At 38.4% G+C, this 17,940-nt stretch overlaps 2 protein-coding genes across 13 annotated transcripts in view; one reads left to right on the top strand and one right to left on the bottom strand.

Moving 5' to 3' along the window:
- The window catches only part of Ankib1 (ankyrin repeat and IBR domain containing 1), a 104,219-nt gene extending 101,631 nt beyond the window's left edge, over positions 1 to 2,588 (bottom strand). For 7 of the 11 annotated variants that reach the window (XM_060373752.1, XM_060373758.1, XM_060373759.1 and 4 more), the window contains exon 1: positions 2,060 to 2,192. The gene's annotated coding sequence lies outside the window, so the exon portion shown is untranslated. Of the gene's footprint in view, positions 1 to 1,352; positions 1,460 to 2,059; positions 2,197 to 2,535 lie in introns of those variants that run through there. The other 4 variants (XM_060373755.1, XM_060373756.1, XM_060373754.1 and 1 more) reach the window with 4 other exon arrangements.
- Positions 2,589 to 2,621: 33 nt separating this feature from the next.
- Positions 2,622 to 17,940, top strand: part of Krit1 (KRIT1 ankyrin repeat containing) — a 35,144-nt gene continuing 19,825 nt past the window's right edge. Inside the window, exons 1-8 of one of the 2 annotated variants that reach the window (XM_021659915.2) lie at positions 2,622 to 2,943; positions 5,760 to 5,909; positions 6,715 to 6,874; positions 8,887 to 8,979; positions 10,376 to 10,505; positions 11,031 to 11,274; positions 11,455 to 11,570; positions 11,764 to 11,907. In XM_021659915.2, the coding sequence (XP_021515590.1) occupies positions 5,808 to 5,909; positions 6,715 to 6,874; positions 8,887 to 8,979; positions 10,376 to 10,505; positions 11,031 to 11,274; positions 11,455 to 11,570; positions 11,764 to 11,907 (989 nt within the window). In that variant the 5' untranslated portion in view covers positions 2,622 to 2,943; positions 5,760 to 5,807. Of the gene's footprint in view, positions 3,039 to 5,759; positions 5,910 to 6,714; positions 6,875 to 8,886; positions 8,980 to 10,375; positions 10,506 to 11,030; positions 11,275 to 11,454; positions 11,571 to 11,763; positions 11,908 to 17,940 lie in introns of both variants that reach the window. The other variant, XM_021659916.2, reaches the window with a different exon arrangement.

The raw sequence follows: 17,940 nt of genomic DNA, 5'->3' as shown, positions 1-17,940 counted from the left end.
ATCTAGATTGGTAAATTCAATAAGAAAATGAATGTTGACATATTTATCCTTGTAGAGGTAGAGCATAAACCTTGATTTTCACACACAGTTCTAGGTTTGAAGAAATGAAGTAATAAAATAACTCATAAAGTAAACTATCTAGGGTGGGGAGGGAAGAGGAAGTTTGGAGAAAAAAAAAAACAAACCATGCTGAGAAGTCCAAAACTCACTGTTAGGTCATTTTGAAAAGGTTAATAAGGTACCTACGTATTTTTAGGATATGAAGAAACTCCTCCAGTTGAGACAATTCTGAGCTTACGCTCAACTTAATATTTGAAAGAAACTCTTCAAAATTTAACCTAGATGAAGATATATGCACCCTCAAAGGGAAAAGTTCTTCAAAGCACTGAGGAAAGTCTTTCACTTCCGTTCATGGAGAATCAGACACTTTATTCATACTTCTTTCATCAACTGTATTTACTCATATACACAAATAACTCTGATCTTTTACCTACCCCGTAAGCTGTCCAGACATGCATTTCACTTTCACAATTGAGCACACCCAGGAAATGAAGAGGAAAGACAAGCACCTTTCTCAGAAGGCAGGGGTCATAGGGGTCTAAGAGTGGCTAACAACACTTTATCTCCATGGCTCCATGTGCACATATCTCCATGTGCACCTGTTTACAGCCCTTGCTTTACAAGACTGCATGCATGACTTCAGGACACATTCACAGCGCAAGCTTAAGATTCTCAGGGCTGTCAGTGTGGGAACAAAACACATAAAATAGGAAAATATGGCTCTGTCTTTCCCCTTAACTGTCCATCCCCTCATGAAAACACTCCGATCTTCTCATTCAGAAGCCACACCTTCAACAACGCACTCAGGTCTGCACGGTGACAGGCTTCTGTGCAAAAAGTAAAGTACATTTCCAGAGAGACACTTGGAGCTACATCTTCTGAGCCTGCTTCCAACTAAAGCCTGTAGACTGTTAAGCCCAAGATCAACTGCTAAAAGGTTTTTTGGGGGGCCGTGACTAAACATATAGTTCGTAAATAGTTTTCAAGAAAAACAACAACAAAACCCACTAATACTACCCTACCTTAGAGTAGTTTACAGAACAGTAACACAACCTGCAACATACACACTAACATTATTTTTAGATTATCATTTGCTTTCTAAAATGCCCTGAAAAGTAGTAAATGCATGAAGGCACACGACAGCTATTGTCCAATCACTGACAGTATTAAAACTATATTTTAATCTAATTTCTGGGAAGTTCTGCAGAAGCAACCTAAAATTTAATGAGAAAAAGGCTAGTCAAACAGTAATCAAAACAGTAAGAAATTAACAGTATCCAAAGTACACTAACTAAACTCGGAGGTTTTCACATTCGTTCTTCAGATTCACCAGTAAGGCTTGCCGGGAACGGGTCATCTCAACAAGATTTTCCAACCTGCCATTCCGTATGAATGAAGCCTGTGAGAACAGAACCTCTTCAGGAGATGCTTCACTACGGGGCTAGCTCCGCTTTACTCGGACTCGAAACATCCACGCACGAACAGTTCACACATACAGGGGGAGGAGTACGGAGGAGCGTCCATTCTTTTGTTTGGGTGGCAAGAGCAACAAACACCGGGGTTTAATGGTGCCACCTGCACCCATCCCCACCCATGCCAGTCCTGCCGGGCACTTTTAACCTAGTCGCTCCTCAGTACTCCAGGGCCGCGGAGTCGGTGGAACCCAAGGCTCCCCACGTCTCCACACGGGTGGCGGGGGTCTGCGAGCTCGGGGGCTCTACCGAGAATGAAGGAGGAGGGCACGAATCTTTTGGGGACAGAGGGACAAGGCGTGCAGACGTCGTAGACGCGTGTGGAGGATGGGACGCGGCGCGGAAAGCGGGAGGCTTGCAAATCCGTGAGCGCGAGAAAACCCCGGAGGGCGGACAAGATGCCGCGCCCGTTCGGGGGGACGGGGACAGAAGGGGCGACGGGCACGGTCGCAGGAGGCGCGGAAGGGCGTGAGCTGGGCGGCACGAGACCGCCCCGGCCAGAGCCGAGCCGCGCAGCAGAGACTTACGGTTACTCCTCCCGGTGGGGACCGGGGTCGCGCGGACTCCCCCGGCTCCGCAGCTCCGTCCTCCGCCGCGGCCACCTGCCTCTCGCGCCGAGCGGGTGACCTCGGGTCCACTCCGCGCCCCACCCACCCGCCGCCGGAGGCTGCGGGGAGCCGGAGGCTGCGCGCTGGAGGCCCGCGGCAAGCGCTGCGCGAGCCCGACGCGCCCGGCGAGCTCACACTGGGCGGGCGCCCCCCATCTTCCCCGGCTGCGCGCCGCCGCCGCCACCGCCGCCGCCGCTCTCAGGGGAGGGAGGAGGGGGCGGGGGCGCCTGCCTCCGCCGCTCGCTCAAGTCCAGCGCATGTTCGGGCCGTGCGCGCGCGCGCGCAGCCGCGGACGCCGTCCTCCCCTCCTCCCCGGCGCTGCCAACCCCGCGGGCTCCCGGCCGCCCCGCTGCCCGCCCCACACAGCTGCGGCCGCGGCGCGAAGCGGCACGAACCGGCACGAACGGCGGCACCCAGCGCACCGACCCGGAAGCTCTTCCGCCGCCACCCTCCAGCGGGCTGGCAGGGGCGCGTAACCCCGGAAGTTATTCCCCGGCACCGGTAGCGGCGGGAAGGCAAGCCCAGGCCTTGGCAGCCCCGGGATTGTGGAGAGGCCGAAGGGTGGCCGGGGCCGAGGAGAGAGAAGGACAGTGGAGAACAGGTGCCCAGAGGACCCAACTCGGGGCGGGCGGCTTCTGGTGACAGCCAAGGGCCTTCCTGCCACAAGAAGTTGGGTTGGGCCTCTGGGCCTCTCGGAAAGGCAGAAGGATGAGAAAACGGTGACCGCGCCTCAATCCACGGGTTGCTGCCCCACCCTGTGACTTGGATGTAGCGGCCCGTGAGAAGCTCGGCCGCTCGCCCGGGTGAGGCTTCTCGATTTCCTTCTGGGAAACAGAGAGAGGCAGGATCCAGACTCCAGCTCGAGAAAACGGCCGGGACACCGAACTTCTCCAGCCAGGTTCTGCTGCCACCAGTGTTGTTTCTTCCAGGCAGTTGCGGAGAAGCCAGGGCTGTCTTATGGGTGGGAAGTCTTGGAGCAAAGCTGCTCTCGTTTTTCCCGTTCGTGGGACGTTGGTGGGCGGCGGCAGAGGGTTGTCGTTTTCGGGACAGCGAGTGACAGCTTGTGGATTGCAGCCCCTTTCTCCCTTCCGAGTTCTTCCTGGACGGTCTTTGGCTTGCTTGCTTTGCTCACCCCGCCCCCTCGGTGTCTGTAGCTTCACCAGAAGCCTTTCCATAGCTGCCCTACCTCAACCTTCCAGCTCCATTTCTGTCCCACCCTCGGAGAACTTGGCGTGTCTTTACTGTTTGTTTACAAACAGATCAACTGACCCACAAAGGAGTATTACCACCCCCACCCCCCGCTGTGGGCACTAAATGACAATTGTACGCCTCTCCTCTCTCAGTCATGATGATAATCAAGTTTCCCTACTATTTCTAAAAAGGTTCCCAGTTATGAACTATCTCCACTTACCTAGGCCCTCATTATTTGGCCAGCACATCGTTCGTGCCTGAGCATTTTCTTTACTGCATTGAGCCGTATAACATATTAGCAATACCTTTATTTCTTTTGACTAGTTCTCTCTGCCCGTCCGTTTTGTGTTTCTGCTGCACCAGCTTTACCTTCATGGCTAGTAGCTTTTGTTCTTTTCCTGGCTTCAACCTTTTATGTCATTGGGAGACTATTTTAAATGCTCCAGTACAAGTGCTTGAAAATCAATTTGAATACTATTTGGGAGATATGTTAATAGTGGATGATTTGAAATATATAATGAGTATTAACAAATGAAACACTTTAATAGACAGTTTCTTACCGTGAATTGATTGAGACAAGAATTAGTTTACTTTAAATTCTGTGTAGAAAGTTAACCTCTTAATTTCTCCTTTAGGTGCTTTATAGAAAGCATTGTTTTCTATAAATGCCATATTTTGTAGTCCTACAATACAGTGTCTTTTAAAGAGGTTTGCAGCATATATATTTATAAATATCTTAGTGTTTATAGTTTATTATGTTGTAGTCAGTGTTAATCTGAGATGAAAAGTAATTGCTAAACAGCAATTTTTGAGAAAAGCCTCCTCTTTTTCACGTTCTGTAAGCAGCTCTTTTTCATGTAGTTGGTTTTTAGAATGATCTTATTAAAATTTTGAACTGAAAAAAAATTCCACGAATCTGTTCTTAAAACTTTCAACAAGTGAAATGTCTTTATCCTAATGTTTCACTCAGGCTTCTTCAATGCAATGGCTGACTCTGACTCTGTTGCCTGCCTTTGGATCCCTTTCCCCTATCTGGGCTGCCTTGTCTAGCCTCAATAGAAGATACACTTAGCCTTACTGCAGCTTGCTATGCCGGGTTGAAGTTCATGGGAGACCGCCCCTTCTCTGAGGACAAAGAGAGGAGGAGAATAGGGGCTAGGAAGTGAGAGGGAGAGAAGAGGGAGGGGAAACTGCAATCCAGGTATAAAGTTAACTAATTAATTAAAAGGAATGCCTTTAGTTTCTTTGTTACAAAGTCAATGAAAACTTTTATAATTAAAAACTTTTTTTTAAATTAAGACAAATGTTTGTGAAATAATACCTGTTAAGGTTTTAGACTAAATTTTATTTAAAGTGCCAGAAATTACTGGATTTTTAAAGATTTTCATTTTAATGAAATTTCAAAGCATTTTTAAATTTTAGGAAAGTGAGTTAAGGTATCAAAGTGACATCAGTTGCATCTGAGAAAACAGAATAATGTATATCCTCTCAAGTAACATTTTAAACTCTATCTTGAAAATGCTTTTTCTTTTCTCCTGGGAGTTGAAGCAGTTAGGGACTCGTTAAATATGAAAAGACCTATTTAATGACTAATGGGCCTTTTTAAAAATTGAAGAAAGTTCATATCAATGTGACTAGAAAAGAAACTCTTTGGTTGATGCTCTCTTAGAAATTTATTGGCATATAACTTAGGGACTTTCAAAGTAAAAAAAGAAAAAGATATTCAATCCAAGAGAAGCTTTTTAGTATAGCTGTGAAAAAGTAATAGCATTGCTCAAAGAGAACATTCAGCAGTCAGATATACAGCTGAAATTGAATTGCTTTTTCTAAAATTGCCTAATGGAGACTCAAAAGTAGTTTTAGGGGAATAGGAAGGTTTCCGTACATAAACATAGTGAATATATTTAGATGACAAACTTTGGCTTATCTAGCGAATTGATAATAGAAATGGAAAATATTTCTTTTGACAAAATTTCTTTCTTTTCAAAATTTCTTTTGACCAAATGGTTCACATCTTCAAGGAAATTGTAAGACCTAGGGTAGGTCATCCAAATGTCTAAATCAAATATCTTCTTACTGAAAGCTATACAGTGCCGGTTGGTCTAAAGCAGCCAGCTTCTTCTGGCTTCCAAACTTAACATTTATTTGTATACTTTATGGAAAATAAGAGTGCGTTATTCTGAACCATTATTTCAAGTTGTTTTCTTCATAAGATATTTTGTAATTATATAACATCTTTAAGTCTCAAAGACAGATACTTGATTCTTGATGATAAAGATAAAATTAAAGTCATCTCTGGTGTGTCTTTTAGGTATTAAATATTATAAGGTATGAAATCAACATTTTATAATTGTTTTGCAAAGTGAATATTACTGGAGCAGGATGTAATACCTTTTTTTTTTTTTTTTTTTTTTTACCTTGCCACCAGTTATGTCATTTGCTCTTCCAAGGAACTTTTTGTTTCTTTTATAAAGCAATGGGAAATCCAGAAAACATAGAAGATGCGTATGTTGCAGTTATCCGTCCAAAGAATACTGCCAGTCTCAATTCTCGGGAATATAGAGCCAAGTCCTATGAAGTGAGAAATTCTGATAACATTTGATTTCTGTCAGTGAATGTCATTCTGTACTACCATTTACATATAAAGCATTATGAACATATGCTGTAATTGTTATTAATAAGCTAGTTAGTCTAGCTCTCTACCCAAGCATGTTTTTTTCTACTTCGTGCCTTTCCATAACTTGGTATTCATTTACATGTGTAGATTATTAGATTAGAAAGTTATTGGGGGCCTGAGATGTAATGGTTGATAGAGTGCTTAGCTAGCATGCATAAATCTCAGAGTTTGAGTCCCAGCACTGCATTAAACCAGGCAGGGTGGACTTTGGCTGGATGGGGAGCTGGAGGCCAGCCTGGGCTGCATGAGACACTATTTACAAAATGAAAGAAACAGAGAAAGACAAAGTCATGATTTCCTTAAGTTTATTAACTTAGGTCTTTGTATAATTTATGGAATAACTGAGAAAATTTTAAAAACTTAATGAAAAAATCAACTTACTCAGCCTAATTTCTATACTTTGCTTAAATTGCTTTTGTAACATTGTCAGAAGCCATTGTCCAATCTTGTTTGTACTGTAGATTGACCTGGGGAACTTCTAGTACTCAGAGCCTATGAATTCTGACTTCATGGATCCAGAGAGGAGACTAGCTTTGGTATTATTTTAAAGCTTCATAGATTATTCTACAATATGCACCTAGGGTTGAGAAAGACTATAATAGTATTATATTAATAGATTAATATATTACTGGTATAGTAGTATATTATAGTATTCTAGGGCAAGTGAATTTTAAACTTTGTATTAATGTCATTTTTCTCATCTAAGATTTTATTGCATGAAGTTCCCATTGAAGGACAGAAAAAAAAGAGAAAGAAAGTTTTGCTGGAAACCAAACTTCAAGGCAACAGTGAAATAGCACAAGGCATATTGGATTATGTAGTAGAAACTACCAAACCAATTTCTCCTGCAAACCAGGGGATTAAAGGTAGGAAACTTTCTTTCTCCCTATGCCTAACAGTTTGTTTTCGATCTTTAAAAGCAAAAATTGTGGTTTTGGAGGAGGAAGGTTGTTTTGCTTTGTTTACTTGTTTTGAGACAGAGTCTTACACCTCTAGCTGGCTTGGAACTCGTTATATAGACCAGGCTGGCCTTGAAATCGTCTGTTTATGCCTCCCGAGTACTGGGATTAAAGATGCTGCTGTGCGTGGCCCAGAAAAAAAAAATTTTTTATTTTAAATATTTTAAAATCAATTTTCTTCTGTCTTCCTTTCCATTCAAAAAAGTAGGAAAACCTCAGGAGCTTGTTAAACAGTAGCCCAGAGCCTTCCAGAAACAACTTCAGTATAAATTTTATTAGCAAGTACTAACTGTACAAAATAGTCTCAATTCTGGTCTTTCCAGTGTATATTATTATGTACTTTATTGTGTTCACTGTTCCAGTTTAGCCCCTCCTCTACCCAATAATAATTAGTTTTTATAGAACCAAAACATTTAAGGAGATGCAATGTCAGGGGTCTTTTTAATGGAAAGACTACATATTACTTTTGCTAGCAGTATAGTTTTCTAGATAACTCTCTTAAAACTATATTTTTATTTCTATCAGACAAAAGAAACTAACCATGAGCTTCTCTGTGCTTAAGAGAAACAATATTCATATATTAATTAGCCAAAAATCTTTAAGTTACCAAGGTAATAGAATGGTTTTCTTCTCATTTTGGTCATAGGAAGAAGCTCCTTTTCAAAAAACCCATACAGATAGTATTTTAAATATATTAACCTTGGCCAGGTGCTGGTGGAGCATGCTTATAATCCCAGTATGCGGGAGGCAGGGGCAGGAGGATCTCTGTGAGTTTGAGGCCAGCCTGGTACAGTCCGTGCAAGTTATTAAAAAATATTAAACTATTTTCTGAGGCTTTAGCCTCCTAAGAAACAGTCAGAAGGTACAATAGTTACAAACTGTGTCTATATTAGGTGTTATAATTTAAAAAGGAAAGTATTTAGGGGCCAGAGAGATGGTTCAGTGGTTAAGAGCACTGGTTACTCTCACAGAGGTTCAATTTCCTGCATCTACTTGGTTGCTCACAGTTGTCCAGCTCCAGCTGGTAGGAAGTTTCTGGTATATCAAATTATGACCCTGAATTTTAATTAAAAACTTTTTATTTATGTACTGTATGTATGCGTGCCTATATGCTCATTTGTATGTGTGAATGCAGGTCATGCTTGTACCACGCATGCATACCATGGCTCATGTGTGGAGGTAAGAGAACAATTTTGAGTGTCTGTCCTTGCCTTCTACCTTGTTGATAAGAGATTTTCTTATTGCTAGCACCAGCATACACTGAGCTGGTTGCCCTCAAGCTTCTGAATTCTCCTATCTGTGTCTCCTATATTGCTATCTAGCACTGGGATTATAGGCACACACTACTGTACCTAGATTTACATGGCTTCTGAGGATTTGAACTCAGGCTCCACATTTGTAGAGCAAATACTTTACCCACTGAATCATCTCCCCAACATTGAGATCTATCAGTTTTTATTAGTGCATATAATATAATATAGCTGGCCTTTTATATATTTGAGTTCCTTTTCTAAAATCTTTGTTTTCTTTGATCTTTTTGTACATATTTTTCGTCTTTAATTTTTTAAATTTTATTTATTTTTGTGATTCTAAAGATCCAGTTCATACCCTTGTTCCTATTAGACAAGTGTCATAACAATGAGAAGTATCTCCAACCCCTAAAAACTTGTTTTCTAATCCTGAATGTAAGTTATAAGATTTAAATGTCTGTTATCTTCAGCCAGATATGATGGTTTGCACTGTAATCTCGACACTTAGGAGGCGAGGCAGCAGGATCATGAGTTAATGGCTAGCCTGGCTACATGGGGAATTCAGGCCAGGACTACATTGAGGGACCCTATCTCAACAAAGCAAAGAAGCAAGCAATACATTCTCTTAACTTTTATCTTTGCTCTTTTTTTTTTTTTTCCAATTATTAGGAAAACGAGTGGTACTAATGAAGAAATTTCCTCTGGATGGGGAGAAGGCAGGCAGAGAAGCAGCACTATTTATTGTTCCATCAGTTGTCAAAGGTAATCTAAATTTACCATACAGATTTTTAGGTATTTTGAATGTAAATTGAAAGTTCGCTGAAGTCCATAGGAATGAACATTTATATATTGCTGTAATAATGTTTTTACATTAACAGAAGAAAAACATTATAAATATTTTAATTTTAAGGTAATGTATAGGTTTCTTGGCTAATTCATAATTGTTTTCATTTCCACTTTGAAGATGCAGATGCGAACAGAGAAGGACTAATTGAAATTAAAAGAATTCGGGTTAGGGAGCTGGAGATATGGGTGGTTCAGAACAGTTAACAACACTGTGCTTCCAGAGGACCCAGGTTCAACCTTATCCAGCAGAGCCCCACACCTGTGTATAGAAAGCTCTGGATTAAGGTGTATGCTAGGGCTAACCCATACCATAATCACCTGTTTACAACAAACAAAAAGTTATTGGATTAAAGGTATATGTTAGGGCTGAACCACAATTTTTTTCAGTTTACAATATTTGGGATCACAATGGGATCAAATATCATGCAACAAATAATAGCAGTTAGAGTTTTAATGTAGATCATATAGCAAATTTTGAGGCTTAGGATAATCTTTAAGATCTAACTATAAGAGAAAATACTATTCCATGCTCTCACTTGATTCATAATATAGAAAGAATTTGTTGAGGTATTTGATATGAAATTATTTTACAAATTATAGAGTGCTAGTCTCAGGTAAGATGGTAATACTTCCGGCAAAAATTTAATGATATACCATAGACATCCCAACAGCTTGCTGCTTCATGTGTTGGCATTATTTTGTTAGCTATCTGTAACATGTAAGACTCATTTTTCTGAGTGTTCTCAAGGTTAAAAAAAAAAATTACCATTTAAATGATGTTGGAAACCATAGTAGATTTTACAACGCTATTGAGAAAGATTTATAAAGATTTATTTATAAAGATTGTAAATGCTGGGACCAGAGGACTGGCTTAGTGATTGAAAGTGCAATCCTGATTACATGAGTTCAATTCTTGGAACCTGCATAAAACATCCAAAAAAATTTCTGGAATCCCAGTATTCTACTTGTTAATTGAAAGATGGAGACAGGAGGATGAATAAACCAAAAACTTGTGGTCTCAGAGTCTGAAAACAAGACATTCTGTATCAACAAGGTAGACAACAAGAACCAACTTGCAAAAGTTGTTCCCTCACCTACTCACAAACACCCTAAATCAAATTTAATATTACAAATGCTTTATTTATCTAAGTAGACAAGTCACAGAACTGGCTGTCACTTGAATCCAGGCCTTCTAATTCCAAATACCGAACAATTTGTTATAGTTTACAAATACTGAGAACATGCTCTGTATGAAGAAAGTATACTTGTAAACTTTTATGTAATGGAATAATTTCTTCATTTTCTTTTTCAGATAATACTAAATATGCATATACTCCTGGATGTCCAATTTTTTACTGCTTACAAGATATCATGAGAGTTTGTAGTGAATCCAGTACTCACTTTGCAGCACTTACAGCAAGAATGCTAATAGCCTTGGATAAGTAAGAAATGCATTAAGAATGTTTTTAATCAATTATAGGTGAAATTAGGTTGAGGTACAGCCTGGATAAAAAAATTAATGGGAAAGAACCTATTACGTTAAAAAATGGTCAGTATTTCAGTTATAAGGATGAAAAGTCTCCTAGCTAAGACTGTCTTGTCTACTTACAACATGTTAATTTTATCTTTCAAAAATTATAAGCACTTCACAGGATCAAGCTTCCTGTGTTATAAAAGTAGGCATAGCAGTTACTCTTGTCAGTGAAGAAGTCACAGTCTTCTTTTGTGTGATGCCATATCTCAGAAAGTCCAGTTACAGAAGCACTTCATACTTTTTACAAGTTTTATGATTATAATGTCATTAACATTTTAGAATAATTGCTGTGTCTATTGACAAAGCTTTCATTAAGTACTTAATACAAAGCTGACTGTAATATGGGAGAGCGACACATGCCTAAGTCCTACACTAGTCTGTCTTTTTCATCCTCCCTTTTGAGAATGCTTCTGCCTCTTTCCCACTTCTGCAGGTGGTTAGATGAACGTCATGCACAGTCTCACTTTATTCCAGCTTTATTTCGACCTTCTCCCCTTGAACGGATAAAGACAAATGTCATAAACCCTGCATATGCTGCTGAATCAGGGCAGATAGAAAACTCACTACACATGGGCTACAGTGCACTGGAAATAAAGAGTAAAATGTTAGCCCTGGAGAAAGCAGACACTTGCATTTACAACCCTTTGTTTGGATCAGATCTTCAGTATACAAATCGGGTAAGAGTTGAATTTTGACTCTGGTTTCAAAAGACCTTTTAAATATAATATTTTTCCTAGTAAAGATGGAATAGTTATCATTTTAAACATTAAAATAATAACAATGCTTTATTTATAAATGAAAATCAAGTATCTGAGAATTTTAAGGAATTTTTATTTATTTATTTATTTCCTTTATAGGTAGATAAAGTGGTAATAAATCCATACTTTGGTCTAGGAGCACCAGACTACTCAAAAATCCAAATTCCCAAACAGGAAAAATGGCAGCGAAGCATGAGCAGTGTCATGGAAGACAAGTACTGTTTTGGTTTTACTCTAATTGGCTTTTCATAACTTGATTTTAAAATATATGTAGGCAGTAAGTAAGCAATCTGATCACTAGCCTGTGGCTGCACAGTGATAAATAGTTTTCGTAGAAGTATCACTTTTGTTTTGAAGTAATATGAATTTCAGCAGTGTTCATACTTTCAATTTCTTTCTTATGATTAGAGAACGACAGTGGGTTGATGACTTTCCGTTGCATCGAAATGCCTGTGAAGGAGATTCAGAATTACTAAGCCATCTTCTCAGTAAAGGATTTTCAGTCAACCAACTAGATAATGACCACTGGGCACCCATTCATTATGCATGCTGGTAAATAGATTATTCTTTTTAGAAAAATTGAATTCATAATTATAATACTGTTGTTTCTTATCAGAAAGCTGTTCTTATTCCAGACAGCATCTATGCCATGATTGTCTTCTGAGCATTTTGTTCTGATCTTTTGATTATTATGCAATTGCCAGTCTTTCACAAGTAAAAGCATTGGTGGTCTTCTTAGCCATTGCAAGACAGACAGTAAAATGGCCAATAAATTGACATTAAGCACATGGGATATGTCCTTGTATCATGTTAGAAAATATCCATTTAGAGCTTTCAGAATCTATAATATCAAGAAGCCTACCAAATCCTTCTTCAAAGATTCTTAGAATCACAACCTATTTTATCAGATGTAAGAGTTGGAACAGAATTAGGGTTAGTTCTTCCTGGTTTTTTCCCACTATACCTCTTGGCACTCATATTCATCTTACATAATAATAATAATAATAATGCCACTTAGCTGAACTGAGTTCTTATGTCATAGTAGTAATGAACTGGTATAGATTATTACCTTAAAAAGTCATAGTCACTCATTGTTTACTACCTACTAAATGTCTGTAGTATCTTAGTTATATCATATTGAACAAGGACATTTACCTCTCTCGGGGTCGGTTTATTTACTTATAAGTAATTGTGGTAATTAGGGTTGGAAAATAGGTTGGTAGAAGACTTGCCAAGTATGTCCGGAGCCCTTGGTTCAGTCTTCAGCAGGGCAAAAGGTAACAAGCACTAAGTAATTACACCATTCAAGAGTTCTTTCCGATTCAAATTTGCATTTCTCTGATGTTAATATCTGTATCAAGTGGTTTGATGGCTATACTTAGTATAAATGCCTTTTTTGTTTCTCTATTTTTTTTTGTTTTGTTTTATCTGTAAATGTGATGGAGACTATAGTTCACTGGCAAAATACTTTATCATTGTACAGTAGATCTGAGGTTTTATTCCCAGTGACAAGGGAAAAACCAACAAGCTTAAATGTTCCCCACTTTTCACTATGGGGAATTTTTATATTTATATTTAGAAAAGGCTAACCTAAGTCATCTTTATCTGATGAAGTAGATTTTCCCTCACATAACTCATAATTACTGGTAGTAGAAACAATGCGTAGAGTTAAAAAGGTGTAGAATATACTTCAGTCTTCCAAAATACACTGCAGAATTGGGAATAACATCAGTGACCTGTAATATATAGAAATCCCCAATTTATCTGTTTGACCATGCTCTCCATTTTGCAACAGAGGTTATTTTCTTTTCTAGCAAAAGAAAAGTAAAACTTTGAACTACCTATTATATATAACAAAAGCATAGTGTGACATATAATGTGGTTTGGGATGTACTGAGGTATCAGTAGCAGTAGATAGTTCCTTACATATGATCCTTATTAAGTTACTTAACATCCTAATAGCCTGCTTATGTATTTACCAGATGGAGTTTAAAATGACATTTTCTAAAATAAAAATACAAAATGCAAATAAAGTAATTGAGAGCATATAGGAAGTACTGAACAAATGTTGGCTTTGATTAATATGACTGGAGTGAGAAGATAGCTCAGTGGTAGGACATGTGAAATATGTTAAGAAAGAAGGGAATTGGGGAAAGAAGATAAAGAAGAAAAAGAAATGTTAAAATATAAAAATTGTGATGTCTAAATTTAAAATTATTAATTTTTAGTATTCTTAGTTAGAATTTCTTTTTAGTAGAATACAGAAGGAAATTTTTCTCTTTGATAAATTTTTCTGTCAATTGAAAATAGTGAGCATTATTGGATAATGTGAATCTGAGGAAAGAATGGGATAGTCCAGGCTGGGTGGTGCATACTGTAACCCGAGCCAGTGGGAAGCAGGCTTGGGAGTGTCACTACAAGTTTGAGCCCAGCCTTGTCTGCAGAGCAGCCAGGGCTATACAGCAAGACCCTGTTTCAAAAGAAAAAAATAAAAACTAGTAAAACACTTTATGTATTCTTAGTCAGTATTTGATGACAGCATTATGAAAGGACACAGGCTATTTTTTTTTTTTTAAACCCAGGTTGGCCCTGATCTTTTGATTTTCCTGCCTCTACCTTTTAAGCGCTGGGATTACAGATAGACACCACCATTCCTAATCCTATCTTTATTAAAAAAATAAAATAAAATAAATAAAGTTAAACTATAAGTTTATCCCTTTGGATCTTATCCTTAAATTTTTTGCTGAGATTAGTAATTTTTAAACTTTTTTGTTTGAGGACAACTTTTGTCTTTGGAAGTTATAGGATCCCAAAGAGTATTCATGTGGAATTAATATAGTGATATTTATCATGTTAGAAATCAAAGTGAACTGTCAGTATGGCAGTGCATGCCTTTAATTCCAGCACTCTGGAGGCAGGTACAGGCAGAACTCTCAAAAATTCAAGGCCAGCCTGGTCTACAAAGTGAGTCCAGAACAGCCAGGGCTGTTACACAGAGAAACTCTGTCTTGAAAAACAACAAACAAACAACAACAAAAAAAATCAAAGTGGAAATATCTTTATCAATACCAAATAAACACTATATATAAAACAACATAGTTTTACAAAAAACACCCTATTTTCTAAATAAAAAGTACAGGAGATTGACTTCTAAAGTGGTTGTACAAGTTTACATTCCTAACAGCAATGGATGAGGGTTTTCCTTTCTCCACATCCTCTCTAACATTGTTGTCACTTGAGGTTTTGATCTTCGCCATTCTGATGGGTATGAGATGGAATCTCAGAGTTTTGGTTTTTTTTTTTTTTGTTTTTTTTTTTGCATTTCCTGATGACTAAGGAAACTGAGCATTTCTTTAAGTGTTTCTCCACCTTTCAGTATTTCTCTGTTGAGAATCTTTCTCAGAAAATGGGAATAGTGTTCCCTCAAGACCCAGCTATACTACTCCTGGGCATATATCTGGAAGATTCTCAACCATTCAACAAGAACATTTGCTCAACTATGTTGATAGCAGCTTCATTCGTAATAACCAGAATATGGAAACAGCCTAGATGTCCCTCAATGAAGAATAGATACAGAAATTGTGGTACATTTACACAATAGAGTATTGCTCAGCTATTAAAAAGAAGGAAATCATGAAATTTGCATTCAAATAGATGGAACTAAAAAAGATCATCCTGAGTGAGGTAACCCAGAAGTAGAAAGACACACATGGTATAACTCATTTGTAAATGGATATAAGTCATATAATACAGGATAAACATACTAAAATCTACAGACCTAAAAAAGCTAAACAACAAGGAGAACTGTAGAGAAGATGCTTAATTCTCATTCAGAAGCTAAATCAGGGTAGATACCAGAAGCAGTAGAAGAGCGGGAACAGGATGGGAGCCTACCACAGATGTCCACTAAAAGACTCCACTTTGCAGGGGATCAAGACAGATGCAAAGACTTACAGTCAAACTTTGGACAGAGTGCAGGGGGTCTTATGGAAAAAGGGGAGTATAAAAGGACCTGGAGGGAACAGGAGCTCCAACAAAGCGGAAAAAAAGGCAGGGCCCAGGGGAACTACAGAGACTGATGCATCAACCAAAGACCATGCATAGAGATAACCTAGACTTCCTGCTTGATATAGCCCTTAGACAGATCAGTCTCCACATGGGTTCCTTAGTAAGGGGAAAAGAGACTGTCTCTGCCATGAACTAGGTTGCCTGCTTCTTGATCACTTCTCCTTGGTGGGGTGACCTAGCCAGCCCACAGAAGAAGAGGATCCAGGCAGTCCTGATGGGACCTGATAGGATAGGGTCAGACAGTAGGGGAGGAGGACTTCCCCATCAGTGGACTTGGGCAGAGGGATAGGGAAGGAAGAGGGAGGGAGGATAAGGAAGGAAGGGTGGAACTGGGAAGAGCTGAGAGAGGCTACAACCAGGGTACAAAGTGAATAAATTGTAATAATAATAATAATAATAAAGAAAATAAAAACTATAGGACAATAACAGTGTTTTACAGTATTACAAATCTCTGATCTACCTAGCTAATAGATGTGCTCTCATTTCTATTTCTCCTTTCTTCCTTCAGTCTGTTTCAAACCATGTCATGAAGCTTCCAAAAAACTCCATCCCACTCCTTTGTTCTCAGAGTGAATTGGAGTTGAAAGGGATTAACTTTAATATACTGAATATTCCATTGTTGTTGTTATAATTATCCTGTGTTCTGTACTCTATCCTATAGAATTCAGAAAACCAGATTCTCACTGGCTTATAGTCATGAAATTGTAGATAAATTACATAACTGATTCAAACGTCACTTTTCTAATCTGTTTGATACAATTACCTCTGCCTAACTCCCAAATCATTCTGACAACTATATTACATAACTGAATAAGAAAAATTTATATGTCATACAAAACTCATTTGTTTTACTTATTTTAGTTACTGTTTGAACTGTTGTCTCTTGTCTTCTCCTGTAATGGTGTTTTTCTACATGGAGTTTAGCATTATAGGATAAGTATCTTTCTCTACATTCTTCCAGACTTAGTAATAGTTAGGCTCAGTGAGATGGTTTTACATATTTTCAGTTACATATTCTAGGCCTTGCCTCCTTCCTCAGTTCTGGTACACATTTTTAGTGGCTAATGAACAGATTAATTCCTTCTCCTTGGAGCATAAAGGAGATATATAAATATATATAACACCATATATATATTTAAATATATATGGTGTTTAAAATATATAATAACACCATTCTGACAGACTCCCAAGATGGTAGAGGACAGAATTACATTAAGGAAGATGAAACTGCACAAAATGAGATAAATCTCTTAAAGAAAACAAAAATAAAATGCTATTTTTTAAATGTACTTCTTAGGAAGGTATGATGTATATTACTTCAGAGTAATAATGGAGTTTAACCTGAACAAAATGGGGAAGAGGAAAAGATACCTTAAAAGTAGCAAAAAAAAAACAGTGTGAAGTAATATGACTAAGAATAGGATACAAATGGCCAGAGTGTGATAAAACCATAGAGTTTGTAAAGGGGAAGAAAGCAAAAGTTGAGGGCAAATCAAATCACTTCTAATAAGCTATTTTCCTCCAAATGTGCTACAGTGAAAACCAAATTTCTCTTTCCCTTCTTCCTGACTATTTGCAAACAGCATATTCCCTTCAGTCTTTGCTTGAGATCAGCTTTAAGCATGTCTTTGCTGTCAAGCAGAAGGTTGGCTCAATGTACCCAGCATGTGCTTGCGACCTTGTATTGCTTACTCCTTTGCCCCAAACCTAAAATAGTCTTCCTCTCTTCAACTTTTCAGTCCTGTCCTATTTAAAATCCAATTCAAATTTTTGTTTTCAAAATACTTTTAAAAATTGTCTTAAACTGGCTTGTACCTTCTCTCTATTCCAATAATTTTTAAAGAGTATGTTTTTTAATCTTTAAATTTTGAAGTGCCAGAGAGATTGATCAGTAGTTAAGAGCAATGGCTGCTTTCAGAGGAGCTGGGTTCCATTAGAAGCACCCACGTGGTAGCTTACAACCAGCTGTAATTTCAGGTTCAGGAGATCAAAGGGCCTTGCACACTAATGATGCACAGATATATATACAGGCATATACATATACATGAAACTTCCATATACATGAAATAAAATGATTTTAAAAATCCTTAAGTGTCGTTTACACTTCTACTGATTGTTATTGTAAGCTGTTTACTTAAACTTAAAGCATCTAATGTACTCAATGTAAGCTTTTTTTTTAATGACTTAATTTCTAATTTTAAGTTGCTTTAATGTGCTGTGGTTTTGTTCTGTTGTTTTCCCTGGCAACTGAACCCTGGGGTTCTTGATGCATATGTTCACCAGTGAGCCGCACATTCTGACCCAATTCTGAACTAAAAAGTATGTCTCCTACTTTCTTATTTTTGTGCTTTTGTATGGGGTGATTATCTTTTTTCCTCTTTTTTTAAAATTATATTTTCTTAGTTGATCAGAAATTGAAATAGTTGAATTGAGCTATTAAATTCCTATAAAAAATTGCTAAGTAGTCAGGTGTGATGGTGCACACCTTTAAAGCCAGCATTCAGAAGGAAGAGACAG

This window comes from Meriones unguiculatus, chromosome 21 (assembly GCF_030254825.1).
Source record: "Meriones unguiculatus strain TT.TT164.6M chromosome 21, Bangor_MerUng_6.1, whole genome shotgun sequence".
Lineage (NCBI taxonomy): Eukaryota > Metazoa > Chordata > Mammalia > Rodentia > Muridae > Meriones > Meriones unguiculatus.
Note: the sequence above shows the minus strand (reverse complement) of the source record. Positions and strands in the feature narration are given on the sequence as shown.